The 21006-nt window shown below is 54.1% G+C and overlaps 1 protein-coding gene and 1 long non-coding RNA gene across 2 annotated transcripts; both read left to right on the plus strand.

The window, feature by feature from the left end:
- Window positions 1–507: 507 nt before the first annotated feature.
- On the plus strand, window positions 508–2260 carry LOC116595082 (uncharacterized protein C20orf203; the record flags this gene model as incomplete). The annotated part of the gene is given in 4 exon segments (XM_032351005.1): window positions 508–723; window positions 725–766; window positions 768–878; window positions 880–2260. Coding segments are annotated over 4 exon segments (486 nt in total), but the record flags the coding sequence as incomplete, so codon positions are not given.
- A 13089-nt stretch (window positions 2261–15349) lies between these two features.
- Window positions 15350–19413, plus strand: LOC116595083. Its single transcript, XR_004287522.1, has 3 exons — window positions 15350–17271; window positions 17458–17638; window positions 17867–19413. It is a non-coding gene; the product is annotated as an uncharacterized LOC116595083 (long non-coding RNA).
- Window positions 19414–21006: the final 1593 nt, after the last annotated feature.

A 21006-nucleotide genomic window follows, 5' to 3' on the forward strand; every position in this document is an offset into this window, starting at 1 on the left:
GAGTTTTTACATAATAATGGCTGGCATTTCGGGTCCTGTTCTGTGGACCAGACATTGTGCTAAGTGCCTCACCTGGATTCTCTCTCTTGGTCCCCTCAGCGACCCTTTGAGTAGCAGCATCGCCATCCCCAGCTTTGCAGACGGGGAGCCCAAGGCTCCAGAGCAATTAGCTACTGTGCCCAAGGCCACACGGCTGGCAAGTGGTGGGCATGGGACTGGGAGCTCTGGCCCCGGGGCGGGGGTGCTCTTAGCCACCGATCCACGCCCTGCCCTGACCAGATACCGGCAAGAGCAGGCAGTCGGAACTCTTATTGTCTACTATCTAGGAACTCTGAGGACCAGACATCCTTGCTTCCCGTCTTCCTTTTCTAGATTTGTGTGCTGAGACCAGAAAGGAGCATAGTCTCTCCACCTTTGTCTTTGTCTCTCTCACACACCGGCGGGGCATGGCGGGTAGAGCAGGCCCCCGGCTAACGTCAGGTGTGTTACAACAGGGAAACTGGGTGAGGCCCAGAATCTGTCATTCCAGAAGTCATCGTGGGGCCTCGTTCACACCAGCCCACCTCCCATCTTGATGGAGCTCATTCGCCCAACTCGGGGTTCTTGGGAGCGGGGCGAAAGGAAGTGAACCTCAGAGGCTCAGAAGGATGCTCTCCTACCAGCCCAGACCTTGGGCACCAGCAGGCTCCTCCCCCCCAACGCCTGGGCCCTTATCGGGAGCGCAATTTGGGCTGGTGGGGAGGGGGAAGTCTGAGGCCCCAAGCTCTGGCAAGGTGGGTAGGAGAGATAGGGAAGTGGGGAGTGGGCCATGGGGCCCTGCTGGGAGGGCCCGAGCATGGAAGGGATGCCCAGAGCCGGTGCTGTCCTTGCCGGCCTGGCCTCTTGACATGGTTCCAGAGCTGCTCCTGCCTTCCTCCCTTGCCAGGCAAGCCGCCCGCACCTTTAATTAGCAAGCAGCAGCCTCTCCCCGATTCATCACAGTCACTGTTTAATTAGCCGCGCACAAGGCGCCCCTACCCCCAGCTCTGGGTGGAGCAGCCTGCCTCTCTCACGGAGGCTGCCACCACCTCATGGTGTCCCCTGTCACATGCCCCCCCCATACTTATGCTGCTCCCCAGAAGGGGGGATGGGGCGGGCACGCCTGGCTGAAACCTCAAGGAGATTCTGGGCACTGACGCTTGTATTCAGAGCATCCAGCAAACATTATTAGGGCTTCGAGTCTGCGCCAGGCTGGCGCTGGGCGGAACCCAGGCTGGATGGGGGCGGCCGGCCTTGGTCCCGTCCAAGGGCTCCAGAGTGGCTTTTCCCTTTGGGGGGTGCCCAGACCCCTCTCCGGCGGGTCCCAGGGTATTGGGAAAAGCCCAATAACCCTCCCCGTTGCTCCATTTCTCCCCAAACCCCCATCCAGGCAGGGATGACCACTTCCTTTCCCTCCCTGCCCCAGAGCCCAGCCAGCCCCCTGAGAAGGCGGCCTCCTCTAGGATGGAGAGGGCCCGTCCTCCGCCCCCGCCTCTCCAGGGGTCAGATCCTGGAGGCCCCGGCTAAGGCTATGGGCAAAGGGAGGGGATGGGGGATCTCAGCGCCCCTCTGGGAAGTCGGGGGTGCAGGAGAGAGCCCACGAACCAGCCGCCTCTGTTCCCCTGCAGCAGGGTGGAGCCCCTCGATGGTGGCCCTGGGAGTGGAACTGGGAGAGTCACAAGCCCAGCTGGAGGCAGCAGGCTCAGGTTCCATCCCTGCCCTGTGCCCCAGTCCATCCTGGGGCTTCAGGCAAATCAGCTGCCCTGGGGCCTCAGTGTCCTGCCCACAGAAGGGCGCTGGCCCCCCTGCTCTGATGCGGACTGAGGACACAGAAGGACTTGCGTTCCTTCTGGTACGGAGGGCAGCCCCAGAGTCCATCCTCTCGGCCGCTAACGACCTGTGCGGCCTCGGCCTACCACCAAACTGTGCCATGCCTCAGTCTCCCCATAATTAGTAGCTACCTCGTGGGCTGTCCTAAGGATTAAATGATTACAATATTTAGTACACTCGGAACAGTGCATGGCAGAGGGAGTCCTCAGTAATCATGGGCCCTCCCTTTACCGATCGCTGTTTATTGTCAGGTCTGAGGGACTTGGTGGTGAGTTAAGTACGGCCACCTCCCTGCTTCTCAGAGTTTTCCTTCCGGCAGTTGAAAACCAGTATATAGAGGCCTCTGGGTGGCTCAGTGGGTTAAAGCCTCTGCCTTGGGCTCAGGTCATGATCCCAGGGTCCTGGGATCGAGCCCCGCGTCGGGCTGTCTGCTCTGCGGAGAGCCTGCTTCCTCCTCCCCCTCTCTCTCTACCTGTCTCTCTGCCTACTTGTGATCTCTATCTGTCAAATAAATAAATAAAATCTTAAAAAAAAAAAAAAGAAAACCAGTATATAAATAAAGGAGAAGTACAGTTTCATTGGAACGAAGTCTGCAGTTTAGTTAATGGTGATGTTCCGGGTTAGTGTCTTCGTTCTGACAGCCGTACCGTGGTCAGGTTAGGTGACACGGTGACATGAGCGAGACTGGGTGATGTGTAGACGGGAACCCTCTGTACTGTCTTTGCAATTCTTCTGTGAATCTAAAATTACCTCTAAGAGTTCATTTAAAAAAAACCACAATTTCAGGTCCGCTGGGGTGGCTCGGTCATTAAGCATCTTCCTTTGGCTCAGGTCATGATCCCAGGGTCCTGGGATCGAGCCCTGCGTCGGGCTCCCTGCTCAGCTGGGGAGCCTGCTTCTCCCTCTCCCTCTGCCGCTCCCCTGCTTGTGTTTTCTCTCTCTCTCTGTCAAATAAATAAATAAAATCTTTAAAATTTCAGGTAATGGTAAGTACCATGCAGAAAACAAATCGGGGTAAGTTAGAGGGGGGTATGGGGACCACTTTAGACAGGTGGTCTAGGAGGGCATCTGTGAAGAGGCAACACTTGGGAGAAAGTGAGTGATGTGAAGGAACCAGCCTCCCAGAGATGAGGAAGGGGTCTGCCCAGAAAGGACTGGCAAATGCCAAGGCCTAGAGGCCCATTGCCTTTGGTAGGTTTGCCGTCCACCTGCAGGGGTGGGAGAGGCTGTGTGGGGAGATGAGCTCAGAGGAGGAGGCAGCTTCCCTTTCAACATCATTTTGCCCTTTCAGAGGACAGGAAGCAGGGCTTTGTACCTAGCAGTCTAATACCTCATTTTCTTTAAAATATTTTTTTATTTATTTGGCAGAGAGAAACCACAACCAGGCAGAGAGGCAAGCAGAGAGAGAGGAGGAAGCAGGCTCCCTGTGGAGCAGAGAGCCCGATGCGGGGCTCGAACCCAGGACCCTGGGATCATGAACCGAGCCAAAGGCAGAGGCTTTAACCCACTCAGCCACCCAGGTGCCCCATACCTGATTTTTTTTAGGTAAGCTCTATGCCCAACATGGACTTGAACTCATGACCTTGGGATCAAAAGTTCCATGCTCCACTGACTGAGCCAGCCAGGCACCCCTCTAGTACCTCATGTTAGTCCTTACAGCTGGGGAGGCAGTATGGGGCAGTGTGGTCACCTCACTTACAGGTGGGCCAGGGGACAGGTAGAGGGGTGGAGACTTGGCTGGCCCCGGGTCACACGCCTGTGCTCGGAAGGAGACGCCTCTGGCTCTTAAGGTTGTGCTGGGGCCTTGCTGGGAAACACAGAGTGGGCTGAAAGACAGGGCCTGGACAAGGGCCTGGACAAGGTGTGACTCTGGAGGGCTGGGAAACCCAGGATCAGCAGACGGGGTCTCTGACAGCATGAGACCGTGCATCATGGCAAGGGAGCACCTTTGTATGGCTGTTACGCAACCTGCTTCGGAAATAGTAATAACACATGTGTGTAATACAAAATTCTGAAAGTATAAAACGACATGTAGGAACAAGTTAGGGTTCCCCAGCACCCACTCCTTGCCCTCTGAGACCCCTTCTTGTGTGTCCTTCCGGAGCTGATCTGGCTGATAGCACCTTGACCATAACACCCCCAGACAATAAGTAGGCCCCGTGGCACCACCTGCCGGAAAGCTCTAGATGCACGGTTGTCTTTTCTTAATCCTCATACCAGCCCGTGCTGGATGTGTATCAAGGTCTCCATTTTAAGTCAGGGTAAACTGAGGCACCAGCAGGTTGTTGCTCACCCAAGACCGTGCAACTCACCCAGGGCTCAGACTTCGGGATTGCCTGACAGCACTGTTTAGATGAGGATACTGAGGCACAGAGAGTTTGGGTAACTAGCCCCAGGTGACCCCTGAGCAGGTGGAGGAGCCAGAACCTGAGTCTAGCGGTCTCATTCCAGAATCCACACCTTGACCACTGCACTGTACTTGGAGAAATGACCCCAGCTCTGGAGTCTGCCAGACCCTGGAGTGATGCCCACCCCTGCCTGGCCACGTGGCCTCGGGCAAGTCCCTCTTGCCTGTGATCTGGCCGCACTGAGGACAGAGAGCAGGAGGCCTGCCTCTCAGATGGTTTGAGGAAGGGTGTGAGCAGAGGAATAGCTCTGGTGCAGGGCAGGCTCGGGATGCTGCTCCTCCCCCTTGCCAGGGGCCCCTCCCGTGATGGGCAGAAGGAAGGGCACAGCCGGGTGGCTGTTTCGGGGCACTGGGAACTCAGGTGGGGCCTTCCTTCCCTGCAGCTGTGCAGACGGAGCAGGGGGCCTGCCCATGAGAGATTGGCTGAGACTCTCCCCTGCCTCCCAGCACGCAGCCATGTTGCTGACCCAGGAATTCTGGGGAATCTGGAGAGGGGAGGGGAAAGAGGTTTCCAAAAGGTTTGTGTGATGTCTCCCCCCGCCCCCACCACCCAGCTGAGTGCCAGCACCCTGCAAGTGAGTTGGGGGCTGGCGGATGTTGGGGGGAGGCTATAGCCAGGAGTGGGCAACAATGACCCAAAGATAAGGGGCTTAGCCCAGGTGCCAGCTTAGGCTGGGTGCCTGGGCGTCTTCTTGAGGGCAGGGTCACCTCAGGCTGGTGGCTGGCTTTCAGCTTGGCAGGCTCGGAAAACTGATTTATCGGGGTGCCTGGGTGGCTCAGTCGTTAAGCGCTTCTGCTTTTAGCTCAGGTCATGATCTCAGGGTCCTGGGATGGAGCCCCGCCTCAGGCTCCCTGCTCAGCAGGAAGCCTGCTTCTCCCTCTCCTACTCCCCCTGCTTGTATTCCTTCTCTTGCTGTCTCTTTCTGTCAAATAAATAAATAAAATAACCAACCAACAAATAAATAAATAGGTAGATAAATAAATAAACAAAATCTTACCCCAAAGAAGACCGAAAACTGATTTATCAACCTACTTGCCCCCCACCTATCATCAGATTGGTGGGGGCTAAAATAACAATTCCAGGGGCACCTGGGTGGCTCAGTGGGTTGAGCCTCTGCCTTGGCTCAGGTCATGATCTCGGATTCCTGGGATCAAGCCCCACATCGGGCTTTCTGCTCAGCAGGGAGACTGCTTCTCCCCACCCTCTGCCTGTCTCTCTGCCTACCTGATCTCTGTCTGTCAAATAAATAAATAAAGTCTTTAATAAAATAAAATAACGATTCCACAATGTGGGCCACACCCTAGAGGCCAGACTACATTAGTCTCCACTCTGGTTCCCTTCCTCACACCCCTGGCCCTGAGAACCTGGGTTAGTATCGAGAAAGGGGCCCTGCGATTGAGGCAAGGACCAAGGTCTCGGAGGGATGCCAGCCAGGGAGACATCCCAGCAGAACCGCACAGTGGAGCGGGGAGTGCTAGGACTGTGGAGGCAAAACCAGGTGGGGGTTTGACTCCCAGCTCTGTTGTGTCCCTGGGTATGTTACCTCCCCACTCTGAGCTTCAGTTTCTCCATCTGTAAAATGGGGTTGTTATCAGAACTGAGATCTCATGGTAAAGACAGAACTTCTGACACAACACGCTCTCTGTCGTAGGTGCTCAATGAATGTCCCTCTCCTCCACTGACTCGCTGAGTAATCCTGTTTTCCAAACCCTACGGGGCCTCAAGACAAATGCTGGCACTTGTCCTAGGTTCACACGGCCGTCTGGGATATGTACTTTGGTTGCCAAATGTTAGACTTGCCGGAACGTTTACAGAGAGATGGAAGGGATGATTTGCAAGCGGTGCTGCCGTGCTGATGGGGCCCGGTGCTCCCAGGGCCTCCTCTGCAGGTGCCAGGGGACTCCGGAGCCTGAGACACCTCTCCCTGCCCGAGGCGGGGCTTGCCCCACCCCTAGAGGCTTCCTTTTGGCAACTCCTTTTTCTAGAAGGCTCTGGAAGGTGCCGTCTCCTGTCATGACAATGTCTGGGCGTTGCGTGTGGTCTGTGAGACCAAGGCTGCTGCGGCGGCTGGAAGAGAGCTGGGCCCATCCTTGCTGGGTGTCCCAGAGGGGCCTTCACGCTCCAACCCTCCCAGCCCCGGAGAGCAGGACTGAGAGCACATAGCAGGGCGCCGCTCTCCTCTGGGCCAACGTGACCGCACTAGAGAACCTGGGCTTCTCAAATGCAGGGATAGTGATCTTAGGAAAACCTTCTGTCTTTTCTATAAGGTGGAAACTGTGAGCTAAAACTGACCTTGACATCAGTGTTTTTCCAGGAAGATGCTAAATTGATATTGGGCAGAAAAGGGCATTCGTGGTCAAATAAATTTGGGAAAACACCAGCATGAGCGTCCGCTGGGTTTCCTCGCTGCAGGGCTTCTCGGGTCCGTCCCTGGGCGCGGCTGAAGGGTGGTGGCGCTAGCTACCCGGCAGCCAGGTCTGTCCGATGGAGATGTACTTCTCAGGGATCTTTTCAAAAAGCATCTCATGAGTTTAGAGGGCTCAGGAACTCACTTTGGGAAATGCCAGTATGGTTGGAAATCTCACCCTCCTCCTCCACGTAAGAAAGCTGGAGGAACCTTGGGGCCCTGGAGGACACGAGGGGATTATGGGGGCCAGATAAGTTGAAAGGATGTGGAGGATTCTCTAAACTTGATATTATTTATCTATCCATCCACTTATTTATTGTGGATGCCCACAATATTGTGGATTTATTGTGGACCCATCCATTTATTTATTGTAGGCTCCATGCCCAGCGTGGAGCCTAATGTGGGGCTCAACGCAGGGCTTGAACTCAAGACCCTGAGACCAACACCTGAGCTGAGGTCAAGAGTCAGACACTTAACGGACAGGTGCCCCTCTATTTTTTATTTTATTTTATTATTATTATTTTTAAAGATTTTATTTATTTATTTGTAAGAGAGAGAGAGAACCCATAACCATGGAGAGCAGCAGGCAGAGGAAGAATCAGGGAGCCCGATACGGAACCCGATCCCAGGACCCTGGTATCATGACCTGAGCTGAAGGCAGATGTTTAATCAACCGAGCCACCCAGGCACCCCTCTAACTTTTTTTTTTTTTTAAAGATTTTATTTATTTATTTGACAGAGAGAGAGATCACAAATAGGCAGAGAGACAGACAGAGAGAGAGATGAGGAGAAGCAGGCTCCCTGCTGAGCAGAGAGCCCAATGCGGGACTCGATCCCAGGCCCCTGGGATCATGACCTGAGGCGCCCCTAACTTTTATTTTAAAGCTGAGACTTTGGGGCCCCTGGCTGGCTCAGTCAGTAGGATCATCTGACTCTTGATCTTGGGGTCATGAGTTTGAGCCCCATATGGGGTGTAGAGATGACTAAAAAGAAACTAATTAAGAAAGAATAAAGCTGGGATACCTAGGTGGCTCAGTGGGTTAAAGCCTCTGCCTTCGGCTCAGGTCATGATCCCAGGGTCCTGGGATCGAGCCCCACATAGGGTTGTCTGCTCCGCAGGGAGCCTGCTTCTTCTTCTCTCTCTCTCTGCCTGCCTCTCTGCCTACTTGTGATCTCTGTCTGTCAAATAAATAAATAAAATCTTTAAAAAAAAAAAAAAAGAAAGAATAAATCTGAGACTTTAATCCATATTTTACTCCATCGGCCCATTTAATCTTCCCAACCATCCTGTAGAGTAAACACAGTTGTCATCTTCATTCTCTAGCAGGTAAACAGAGGCACAGAGAGGCAGGCCCTTCCCCAAAGCTCACAGCTTGTGAGTGGGATTTGAACTCAGGCTGCCTGAGTGAGGGGCAACCCACATGACCCCACACTGCCTGCCTTCCCCGTGAGGCTGTGTCGGTGAGGCTGAGGGTCTGTCCGAGGGAGAAGCTTCCTGCCAGTGGCTGCTCTGCGGTGTTCGTGGGAGAGTCACTGGCTCCATGTCACAGGACGGCAGTCTTCCAGCTCGGAGTCCGGGGCCTGGGGGCGCTCAGCGGAAGAGCCTGCCGTCCCCAGCTTCCCCCCAGCAGCCTCTCCCCACCAAGAGGCTGCGTTATGGTCTCATTTCATCCCTCCCTGGTTATCTTCATTCTTCCAGGGGACACTCAGCGGGGAACTGAGACTCAGAGAGGGATATTAACTGCCCGGGTCACCAGCAAGCAGATAGTGAGTCCAGGATTCAAACCCAGGCAGCTGGATTCCAGAACTGGGTGTGGAGGGTTCCAGTGCTCTTCGTGAGGAAGCAGTGGGTTTCTGGGGCTGGGGCTGGGGCAGGGGTCCGGCAGCGGGGCCCCACCCCACCGGGGCCCCCTTCTCCTCTGACCAGCCGTGGCCCCTAGGATCTGCTGCCATCCCCCCTTCAGCAGATATGCTCTCCAGTTCCCTGCTAATCTCACTGGGCCTCCCTGTCCCAGCCTCACACAGGCCAACAGTCAGTTGCATAAAAGCAGGCAGATACGTCACGGCCACCAAGAAGGAGTTGCCATGGAGGGCTTCTGGGCCACGGGGCTTATCTCCAACTTCTGGAGCAGGGCTCGACCATTTCCTCCTTCTGCGGTGTGGACTTTTTGTTCTGGGGGGGTTTTCTTCCCCTTTAGTTCACCAATTCCTGGAGAGGGACTCGTGTGTCCCTCTGTGTCCATCCATAGACACTCACTGGACACCTGTTGTGGGCCTGGCCCCAGCTGGGCTGGCTTCTGCAGCAGCTGTGCGGGCCGCAGCTTGCCCAGAGGGTAGGAGGGACTCTGGGGGATGCTTCCAGATCTCCTGACAGGCAGGCAGGGACGCATGACTGTGGGCGCAGGACCTATCACCTGCAGTAGAGCAGGACCCGGGTTCAAATCCTACTTCAATAATTTAATAATAAAAGCACAAATGACCCAATTTTTTAAATGGGCAAAGGATGCGAGTAGACATTTCTCCAAAGAAGATACGCAAAGAGCCAACAGACACATGAAAGATGTTAAACATTATTAGTCATCAGGAAAATGCAAATCAAAATCCCATGAGATATTACTTCATACCCACTAGGATGGCTTTCATCAAAAAGACCGATAATAATAAGGTTGGTGAGGATGTAGAGAAATTGTGGCCCTTGTGCCCTGTGGTGGCGTGTAAAATGTTCTGGCAAACAGACTGTCAGTTCCTCAAAAGGTTAAACACAGCATTGCCACATGACCCAGCAATTCTACTCCAAGCTATTTATCCAAGAGACTTAGAAACACATGTCCAGGGGCGCCTGGGTGGCTCAGTCAGGTAAGCATCCGACTTTGGCTCAGGTCATGATCCCAGAGTCCTGGATTGAGCCCTGCATTGGGCTCCCTGCTCCATGAGGAGTCTCCTTCTCTCTCTCCCACATATCCACACACAAATATTACACAGATGCTAATAGGAGCATTATTCACAGCAGCCAAAAGGTAGAAATAACCTGAATGTCAACTGATGAATTGAGAAATACAATATGGGATGTTACTTAGCCTTGAAAAGGAATGAAGTCACACCTGCTGTTACACGGAGGCACCCCGAAGACAAGCTTGGTGGGAGAAGCCAGACACAGAGAGGACCGCGTGTTGTAGAAATCCACTTGTACAAAGTGTCCAGAACAGACACATCTGTAGAGACAAGAAACGGTTGCTTAGGGCTAGGAGTGGGGGTTTGGGGCAATGCGGAGTGAGCGCTAATGAGTGGGGTTTTGTGGGGGGAATGATGACAGTATTAGCAAGAGTGCTGAGGGTCGCCCAACTCCGTGAATACGCTAGAAACCATCGAATCAGACACTAAATGAGTGAGTTGAATGCTATGCGAATTCCATCTCCGTAAAGCGGCCATAAAAAGTTGGCAATACAAATAAGGAAAAGAATGACAGTGGGACGGTTCATTGTCCCATCACCTAGAGACAACCCCTGTTCCGTTTTAGTGACACTCTCCCAACGTACACTCTGTTGCCGTCCATGCTGCTTTCTCATTTAATAACACATGGTTAACATCTCTCCATGTCAGCAAACCTACCTGGACAGAAAGCCACACCCCACTTCCACCGCTCACTGGCTGTGGGCCGCCGGTCAGCCCCGTTGGCCCTCAGACCCTTGGACTCTTCCTCTGGGAGATGGGCTAACCCAAGGACCCACCTCCAGAGGAAGCAGTGAGGACGAAAGGAGGGAGGCGGCACCCCTAGGGCGTGCAGTAGAGACACGGGCCTGAGGGGAAGGCTCTGAAGGTGGAGGAGGACATTTGTGCCCGCCTCGAGCACGCCCACCAGGCTCCGCTCATTCCCGAGGTTCTGTGTGTTTCCAACACATCATGGTGGAAAACATCCACAGTTTAAAAGTAGGGAGGGAGGTCGGGGACAGACCCTGGAGAGTGTTGTGACCCTCAGTGGAAAGAAACTACCCTCCCAGGCACCCACTGTGTGCGTCTGGCAAAGGATTCTATTGTCTCCTCTCCGTGATATCATCAGCCCCTGTGACAGATGGGGACACTGAGGCTCAGGGAGGTGCCATCACCTCCCCTTTGCAAACAGCTGTGGGGTGGGGCTAGGTGTCATCTGTTTGAAAGTCAGTGTCCCTGCCACTTTTCTTTCTTTCAAGGAGGGGACAGGCTTTGAAAAGGCTTGAATCCTGTCCAAATGTGGGATTGGATTATTATCTCCCAGCCCCGGAGGGTGGAAGTCAAAGAGAGAAGTCACTGCCCCTAGATTTCTTTCTTTTATTTTTTTTTAAGATTTTATTTATTTATGTATGTGAGAGAAAGAGAGAGAAACAGAATGTGGTCGGGAGCAGGGAGGAGCAGAGGGAGCGGGATAAGCAGATGAGGGCCTCAATCCCACGACCCTGAGATCATGACCTGAACCAAAATCAAGAGTTGGGTGCTTAACTGACTGAGCCACCCAGACGCCCGGTCACTGCTCCTAGATGTCAAATAATAAGGGTGTGTTCATCTGTGCCTCCTTGCTCTGAGCCCTCTGCTGGGCTGTGGGGCCACGGCAGGGACTTAAATGCCCAGGCTGGCAGGGAGCCAGGGCTGTACCTCCTGGGTAGGGGTGAGGGACACAGGCTCTGGACCCAGATAGTTGGGGTTGGAACCCCCGCTCTGCTGGTGACTTGGGCAGGTACCCCACTGTCTGAACTTGATTTCCCTGTAATAGGTGGGTGTGAGCATTGAATAAGATAGTTACATGGAGTCACTCAGCATAGCTCCTGACCTGGGCTGAGCTTTGGTATCACAGGGGTAAGTCAGGCAGGCAGCTTCATGGGGCGCAGGAGGAGTGGCCCAGGATGGGGGCCGCTGCCCACGCTGGGTTTTGCACGTTCCTCTCCGGACCCGGCCGATGGGTGGCCAGACGTGGGAAGGGCTGGAGACAGTTGCCCACAGCTTCCCTACCCATTCGTTAGGAGAGAAGAGGAAGGGGACACTGCTGCCTAGAAGCCTGCCCCCATCTCCCCACCCAGGCTGGGGACTCCCCCCTGAAATCCACGCCCCCCCATCCTGGGTAGTTCTGTACCTTTTGAACATGGATCCCAACTGGAGTACAGAGACTCCTCCCCTGCTTCCTGTGCATCTCCATTTGGTCCCCTTCACCACCAACTCTAGGACAGCCACCGACTGGGACCCAGGCTGCCTTTGGAGTCCTGGGGACAGGCTGTGAAGCCCAGCCCTGCGTCTGAGCAGCAACTTGACTTCAGTCAGAACCTCCTTCCTTCCCTATAGCACCGGGGTTAGCCGCTGGCTCCAGAGTCTGATTCTTTTTTTTTTTTTTTTTTTTAAAGACCATTAAGCTATTTTATTTTATTTTTTTTTAAAGATTTTATTTATTTATCAGAGAGAGACAGGGGGAGAGAGCGAGCACAGGTAGACAGAATGTCAGGCAGAGGCAGAGGGAGAATCAGGCTCCCTGCTGAGCAAGGAGCCCGATGTGGGACTCGATCCCAGGACGCTGGGATCATGACCTGAGCCGAAGGCAGCTGCTTAACCAACTGAGCCACCCAGGCGTCCCCAGAGTCTGATTCTGACTCCCTGCTTATTGCCGTGTCGCCTGGACAAGGTAACTCAGCCTCCTTCACCTCTGGTTCCTCATCTGCAAAACGGGGACGAAGAACTACAGCTGGGTGATTGGAGAATTCACCGAGAAAATATACGTGAAGTGCTCAAAACAGTGGGTGAGATATAGCGAGTGTTCAAGATATGTTGGGCATGGTTACTACGATCCTGGCCTTCTAGGGCTGTTGCAATGCCCAAGGTCCTGCCCATGGACCCCATCTCCCAAATGCCAGGTCCATGGCATCATAACCAGCCTGATCTCTGTCCCCCGCTCCCCACCCCACTGCCACCAGCAGCCCCTTAGACTGGGCACTCTGCTTTGCAGGCCTCCCGATCCCCCCAGCACGGACATGGTGGGCGCTGATGTCTGTTGAATGAACTAAACGAAAGAGGAGATGCAGACAAAGAAAGCCAAGAGGCTCCACCTTGGGCGGGGAAATGCAGGGTCCCCTCATTCAGTCATCGTTCATTCATTTCTTCAACTGATTACCGGCTGAGCACCTGCTGTCCCAGGCTGTGGGGACAGAGCAGGGAACACAACTGGCAAAAGCGCTGTCTTGGTAGAGCTGACATGCTCATGGGGGAGACAGACCCCAAAGGAACTGAAGAGTGACACGTGGAGAAGTCAGGTCTGTGATAAATCCCGCAAAAACCCCAGGGAGGGTGCCAGAGAGGTTGTCCTTGGAGCCCAGGCAGCCAGGGAAGGCCGATGGAGAAGGTGACATCTGAGCAAAGATTTAAAGGAGGTGAAGTCATTCATTCATTCGTTCCTTCTGTCCTTCTGTCGTTTATCTGTTCCCCAGGCAGTCAGCCAGCATCAACAAACATTTCCTTGGGCCTGTTACGTGGCCCTGGCAGGGCAGGGTGAGGGTAGGTGGGCTTGTCCCGAGAAGCTCTCAGGTAGAGGTTCTCCCAGCAATGGGTGGGAGCACACTCACCCACCCTGGAAAGAGCCCGCAGAAGCTAGGGTGACCGTCATGGGGTCTGCCCAGGATGGAGGTACTCTCGAGACTCGGGACTCTCAGTGCCAAACAGGAGAGGCTTGTGCAAACCAGGACAAGTGGTCCCCCTCACTGAGATCACGCTCGGTACCGGGGGTCCGGGGAAAGGTCGGCAGAGGCATCCTTTTACTTCTCCGAGGATGGGACACTTGGGTGGGATGGGGAAGGGAGAGGCTGGGTGCCCTTGCCAGGCAAGCAAGGATTGCAGAGGCTCCAAAGTGCAAGTGCTGAAGCATGTGGGGGCTGCGGGTTCGGGGACAACACTGCCTTCCGGGGTCAGTGGGCGATGGGGCGGGAAGGGATGACGGGGTCTTGGGTGTCGCTGAGGGGCCCGCGTTGGCTGTGGGTGGCAGGCCTCCCGGGTGGGTAACTGGTATTTTATTTTTAAAAATATTTTATTTATTTGTCAGATAGAGAGTGAGAGTGAGTGAGCAGAAGCAGGGGAGCGGCAGGCAGAGGGACAAGTAGGCCCCCCACCAAGCAGGGAGCCCAATGTGGGACTCGATCCCAGGATCCCAGGACCATGACCAGAGCCGAAGGCAGAGGCCCCAACCCCCTGAGCCACCCAGGCGCCCCCCAGGTCTGCATTTTAGAAAGTGCTTTCCCTGAGGCAGACAATAGAGAGAGGGCATTCATTCTTTCCTTCCTTCTGGGAAGTGCTGAGCTCCTTCGAGACCCCCAGTCCTGGTCAAGGTGTCTGTACTAGGTCAGCAAGACAGGGAGAGGATTACACAGCAAGTAGTGGAGCATCTATGGGAAGGGTATATAAGGATATTCGTTCCATGATTTTCTGTAGGTTCAGACATTTTCAAAAAATGTTGGTGAGGAATAAATAAAAAATTCTCGGCTGCACAGAAGGTGTCTGGGGAGGGCATAGATGAAGCAGTGTCCTTCCCGCCAGCAGCTCAGGCCCTGGTGCGGGGTCCAGGGCCTAAACCCACCATTCAGTGGTGTGGGAGCTCTGTGTGTGTGAGGTCCTCAGAGGAGGGACCCTGAGGCAGGCCTGGGAGGCCAGGGGAGTCGCACAGGCTGGAGGGGGAAAGGGAAGGGCGCTCAGATGGAGGAACAGCAGAGAGGAAAGCCTGGAGGCTGGAGGCGCTGGGATGTGCAGGCAACAGGCCGTTCTGTGTGGCTCACAGGGTTGGAAAGAGGCTGGAAGGGGAAGCTGTGGCCTCACGGACCTTGTTTCCTTGAGTCGGTCTCTGAAAATAAAAGTGAGACTGGCCCACTGTTGCAAAATCAGAGAACACAGGAAATTATTTTTAAAAAGGAAATATAACCCCTAGGTTAGCCCATCACCAGAGATAACTACTCCGAAGTATCTGATGCATTTCTTCCTAATATCTTCATGTATTTATGTATGTGTATCTCTTAACTTCGAGTAATAAAATAGTTTGCATCTTGCTGGGGTTTCTTTGTGTGTGTGTGGGGGGGGGATTTAAAAGAAAAGATTTTATTTATTTGTTTATTCATTTGAGAGAGAGAGTGAGGGAGAGACAAGCAGGGGGAGCAGCAGAGGGAGAGGCAGAAGCAGGCTTCTCGCTGAGCAGGGACCCCGGTCCCAGGCTCGGTCCCAGGACTCTGGGATCATGACCCAAACTGAAGGCAAATGCTTAGCCAACTGAGCCACCCAGATGCCCCTGTTTTTTTTGTGTGTTTTTGTTTTGTTTTTTAATATTTTATTTGTTTATTTGTCAGAAAGAGAGAGCGCAACAGGCAGAGTGGCAGGCAGAGGCAGAGAGAGAAGCAGGCTCCCAGCTGGACAAGGAGCCCCATGCAGGACTCGATCCCAGGACCCTGGGATCATGACCTGAGCCGAAGGCAGCAGCTTAACCGACTGAGCCACCCAGGCATCCCTTTTTGTGGTTTTTAAATGATTTTTTAAAAAATCTTATTTATTCATTTGACAGAGATCACAAGTAGGCAGAGAGGCAGGCAGAGACAGAGAGGGGGGAAGCAGGCTTCCTGCTGAGCAGAGAGCCCGATGCAGAGCTCAATCCCAGGACCCTGGGACCACAACCCAAGCTGAAGGCAGAGACCTTAACCCACTGAGCCATCCAGGCGCCCCTAAATGATTTTATTTTTAAGTATGCTCTACACCCAGCATGGGGGTCAAACTCACAGACCTGAGATCCCCATGCTCCACTGACTGAGCCAGCCATGTGCCTCTACATCTTGCTGGTTTTTACTTAACATTAGGTCAGGTGCATTTTTCTAGGGCTGCGGTACAGTCTCTGCTAACCTGGTTTCTCAGCCGTTCGGACGACTCCGGCCAGTGGTGGATTCTGGGCTGTAGTGGTGATTTCTCATGGCTGGCCACTGAGGCTGTTTGCACTTGTTTGCTGAAACAAAGAACATGGTAAACAGCCTCCATCCATCCGTAATTCCACGTCCACATGGCTGATTATTTGGGGGGCTTTTTATCTGATCAGTTCCTAGACACGAGATTCTTGGAAGCCCTGCCTGGTGCAGAGCTGTTGGGTAAGCAGGGGAGGGGGTGGGGCTTCTCAGGCCCACATGTCCCCACCTGAGGACAGCCCAGGCCCCAGCTGTAAGGAACAACTTGCACTTTCTGAACGCCTCATGCTCTCTCCTAATTCCAGGCCAATTTGTCCGGGGGTTACCGACTCTGCCCCCAGCTTTCTGTCTTCCTCCTTCTCTCTGTCTTGCTAACTCTTGCTGGCATAAGATGTTCTCCAAGGAGCTTTCCTGGAGCCCCCACGGCTGGGAGCCCCCAGTGTCATCCCCTCTGCGGCTGTGCCCGGGGCCACCTCCATCCGAGTGCTTTCTCGCTGGGTTCCAAGTCCTGTTTCTTTGGTTTTCCTTGTCCCCCGAGGACAAGGCCCAGGCAGGATTCATCTCTGAATTTCTAGTACTGGGGGCAGTGGTGAGCTGGCTCATTTCAGTTTCAGTAAATGTTTGTTGAGCAAAGGAATGGAGAGTTGGACAAATGAATTAAACAAATGAAGCAAAGTCCGTGGGGGAGGCTGAAGTGAACTTTTTTTTGTGTTTGAGCGTCCAGTCCAGGGGGATGTAGTGGGGTGCGGAGCAAGGCCCCTGAGCCAGGAGCAAGGAACAGGGAAGGCAGGGCTCTTGTGAAAGGGAGCTGGAAGTAGGGGTCTAGGCAGTGCCGTGCAGGGTAATGCAGACAAGAACATTCCAGAAGAGGGAAAAGTTTCATGGGCTCTGGAGCCCCCCCTTCTGGATTCAAACCCTGACCCTGCTGCTTACGAGCTGTGTGGCCCTGAGCCAGTGACTTAGCTTCTCTGTGCTTCAGTTTTTCCATCTGTAAAATGTGGATGACAAATGTTAGTACTTCATTCATTCATTCATTCATTCATTTTCTTCCTCGCTTAACACTTGCTGAGTGTCTATTCTGGGCCCAGGACCAGAAGCTGAGAGGGAGCTGACCAGCACAGGCAAACCCTGCTACTAAGCGGAAACCCAGGTTTGGTGGCCGCAGCTTCTACTCGTGGAGCCCCTCAGTCGACCTATCAGGCTGCCGAGGGACCACTGGCTGGCACAGACGGAACGCTGTCACCAGCCTCCTCCAGCATCGTCACCATCAGGAGTCTGTGCTGACCCACCACAAGGTCTTGGAGAACTCCCCCGGCCTCTCCGAGCCTCTGTTTCCTTTAGAGTCAACATCCATCTTAGTTTGCCTGGGAAGAAGGGTCTTCCCAGGGTGGGGAACTCTTGATGTTAAGACTGGTTCTGTCCTAGGCAAACAGGGATGGTTGGTCCCCTGAGTTTCCTCATCCGTAACGTGGCGAACCGCCTGCCCCCTGGGGCTGCCGTGCAGAACTGAAGCATGCACACGGGAAAGTCTGAGAAGAATCCTAGATCGAGTACACGAATATTGAAGAATTCTGAGTGCCGTGGAAGTCCAGTCACGGAAAAGAAGGAGCCCGCTTGCAGGTTCTGCTATGGAAGCAGCTCTAAGATACATATTCTTAGTGGAAAAAGCAAGGTGTGTGGACTGCTTCCGCCCGAATCACAGGAGGGGTGTGGCTAGATTCCCACGTGCTCGTGTGTGCGTGGAACCTCTGGGGAGGGAACCGCGTGGCTGGGGAGAAGAGGTGTGGAAAAAATCTGCTGTTCACTATATATCCTTTGGCGTCGTTGGAATTATTTTAACTTCTGTTGTCATTATCAGGGTGAGAAACCTTCTCAACTCCTGTGTGTCCAGAATTAAAGCAACAAAAAACTATTCTAAACCGTTAAAAGGCCAAAGATACAGAGTAGGAAACGTTTCTTGCTCAGGGCCCAGCAGCCAAGAAGTTCATGAATGGCCTTCTCCCCTCTCCTGCCCGTAGCCTCGCTGATCACCAGTCTGGGTATGTAAGGGACACCGAGGTCATCAGGCTCGGGGGCAGGAGTGGCGTGGGAAGACACCTGTGGGCTCCACGGGATGGCCTGTCTGCAGGCCTGGGGGGCTCACGGGACCTCACTCACTTTGGTGGCTAAGGTGGCCATCTGCCATGTTCCAGGGGCCTTCCCTGACTAGAGGGGTCAAGGCAGGCCCATCCTGCAGGCTAAATGGCTCAGGTTTCACATCTCTCCAGACTAGGCAACCTGCATCTGCTGCTGTGGCCACCAAAGCCAGCTCCCTCTGCCTCTGGCCTCCGGGAGAAAGAGCCACAGCTGGTTTAGGAAAAAGTTCCAGAGTCAGCCCTCCAGGCCTGCCCCTCACCAACCAACCTCCACTGAGAGCCCAGCCCAGCCCTGCCTTGAGCTTCCAGACACGTGGCCGGATTCTTTTCTTTTAAATTTTAGCATCATGCCCGTATTTCAGGAACATGGTCTTATTGTACTCTCTCACACATTAATAAAATGTAACGAATAAAAACCTAAAAACCAAAGTAATTCCCCTGCATTTCCCCAGCTGCATTCCCCTCAAACATTACTGGCTGCTAGTGGGTGTTCCTTTGAACCTTCTACTCTCATGTGTATGTGTGTATCTGTAGCTCTTCTCTCTGTACACTTCTGTCTCTATCTGTAACCACACCTTTGTCTGTATCTGGGCCAGCTGTGTACGCACAGGTGCATGCGCTCCTCACATAAATGGTAACATTCTGTGTATTTTGTTCTGCAAGGTGCCTTACTTTTCACTGAGTGCGTCTTGCTTTGGGTCCGTACATATTCAACCCCCTCCTTTTTAACAGCTGAGCAGTAGTCCATCACGTGAGCTGGCCCATCATTTCTTTGTCCAGTCCCCTACCGAACATCTAGATGGTTTCTATCATTTTGCTTCCACAAACAGCCCTGGGCAGGCCTCATTGTACGCTGAGTGATTTCTCCAGGACAGGCTCACCTCCTGGCACTGCTGGAGGGGCTGGGTACCACATTCGCGATACCTACTAACAGAGGGGCCGGGTGCTGGGGCTAGGTACCGCATTTGCTGTAAGTACAAAGGAAGTACAACCTGGGGAAGCCAGAGCAAGCCCCTCTCCCACCCAGGACACAGACCGCCTGTTTTATGCACATCACCAGCGCTGAGCTGCCCAGTGTGTCACATTTTCCTATCAGACCGTCTCTCCCCAGCATAATCCTTACCTCCCAAGCCACCAATCGTTCCACTGGGATGGCTTCGAAACCTGGATTCCAGGGAACTTTCCAGCCATCTTTGTTTGTCCGACTACTGAGTGGCTTTGTGCCTGGGTGATTTCAGGGAGAAGGGGAGATCCTCCAGTCCCCATATTTCTCCCCCATCTAGAGGAAAAGGCAGTTTGGGGAAGGCCCTGCCCCCTTTGCAAGCTCTTTTTCCTAAGGCTTCCTGCCACCGGGGCAGCATGGGACAAAGGAGGGCAGCTTAGAGGTAAAAAGCACAGGGGGAATCAAAAGATATAGAACCACAATAATGGCCTATTCCTTACAAAGTTTCTCCTGGGCCCTCAGCACCACAGGAGCCTGAGACCCGCCCCGCAGTGCACATTACAGTTGCCCCCATCTTGCAAGTGAGGGAGCCAAGGCGCAGAAGGAGGGGGAGCAGGATTGAACTCGGACCTGTACGGCCCCAGAGCCCAGGTCCTGTCATCGGGTGGGGGTAACACGTGTGCCAGAAGCTAGTACTGACTGACTCCCTGGGGGAGCCCAGGATAAATGAAGTCTGGAGAAGGGGTGTGTGTGTGTCTGTCTGTCTGTCTGTCTTGGTGAGGAAAGGGCTCTGGAGGGGTGGGTGGGATTTGGGAGGGAAGGAAAGGGCCTTCCAGGTAGGCAGAACTGCCTGAACAAAAGCCCACCAAAAGGTGGGAGTGCAGCTAGCACATTGAGGGTAGAAAGGCCTGGGGTGGGTTGTGTGAGGTACGTGCAAGCTGCAAGACAGGGGAGCCCTGAATGCCGGGCCGGGAGTTGGCTTGCCACTATGGCCACTGTGCTTACTATCTCTGGTCGGTGCCCTCTCCAGCACTAACCCAGCTGCTGTCCCACTGGCTGTCCGTGCGTGTCGTCTGACTCTTCCAACAACTCCAGGACGTGACCACCTCGATGCCCATTTCGCGGAGGAGGAAATTGACTAGGAAGCCCCAAGGAGGCTGGATCCGGGCTGCTGACTCCCTTGGGATGCCCTGCCCGCAGCCCAGGAGCTGCCCTTCAGGAGGAGAGGGAGGCGGGGAGGGAGGAAAGCAGATGGAGGGATGAAGGATGAGGGACACGGGGTGCCCGACTCCACCGTCATCACCACTTGTACCGTCTAGATTTCTGAAATGGCTGGTGCCGGCTGTGCTGTGCTCTCCTCAGCCCTCCTGACCCGAGCCGCTTTAACCGGCTGACCTGCAAATCCCTAGGGCTGATATTAGCTGCAACGCTGGCCCGGAACCCTCTCTCCTAAATTTGCATCCAGAGTTCTTCCTCCCATATTCCAAGTGCAAGAGCTGCTGGACGGCTGGATCCGCAGAGCTCTGGCAATCCATGGGACTTACCCACCCAGTTCCAGCAACTCCAGGATTTGGGAAACTGTAGGCTCTTGGGGTCTGATCCCAGCCAGGACCTCAGTTTCCCCATGTGTAAGTTAGACATGCTCATTTTCAGACTGGAAAATGGCTCTGGGTGTTTCTGCTTGTCTTGGGCCCCTGCTCCTCTGTCTTCTAGTCTCAGAAAACAGCCTGGCCCTGTCCCAGACCTTTGCTAAGCCTCTGTCTCAGGAGGACAGAGTAGCCCTGGACCAAGGAGTCAGCCTCGAGTTCAAGCTCTGCTCCTGATGCTTTCTCACTGCAGCCCTAGTGAGCGTGCCGGGTACCCCCCACGTAGGGGCCCTTGACATCACCACCCCTCCTTTCCCTGCCTGGGCAGATCAGGTCGCTTCTGCAGGCCTCAGGCTCTGGGGGGCTACAAGGGCTGCTCCTACCTGCCCAGCCTCACACCAGGGCTGTTTGAAGGCAGAGTAAGATGCCGGATGGGAAAGAGCTTTGCAGATGGAAAACTTGGCCCATTGGGAAGGCTTATTGCTGTGACTGTAAGTGTGAGGTCCAAAGACCATCACGGCCTGACGGCCCCTACCCAGAAAGCTGTGCTGAAGCCCAGGCATCTTTCCCTCCATCAGTGATGAAGGAGCAGATGACCTTCTCCGCAGGCGCCGGACATCTGGTGTCACGCCAGCCAGGCCTGGGCTCTCTTTCAACCAATACTTTGCCTCTTATTTTGGCATGTCCAACCCCCGGGCAGGGCCCTGGTCAGTAGCTCAATGACCCAGGTTTGGGGAGGAGAC

This window comes from Mustela erminea, chromosome 7, assembly GCF_009829155.1.
Source record: "Mustela erminea isolate mMusErm1 chromosome 7, mMusErm1.Pri, whole genome shotgun sequence".
NCBI lineage: Eukaryota > Metazoa > Chordata > Mammalia > Carnivora > Mustelidae > Mustela > Mustela erminea.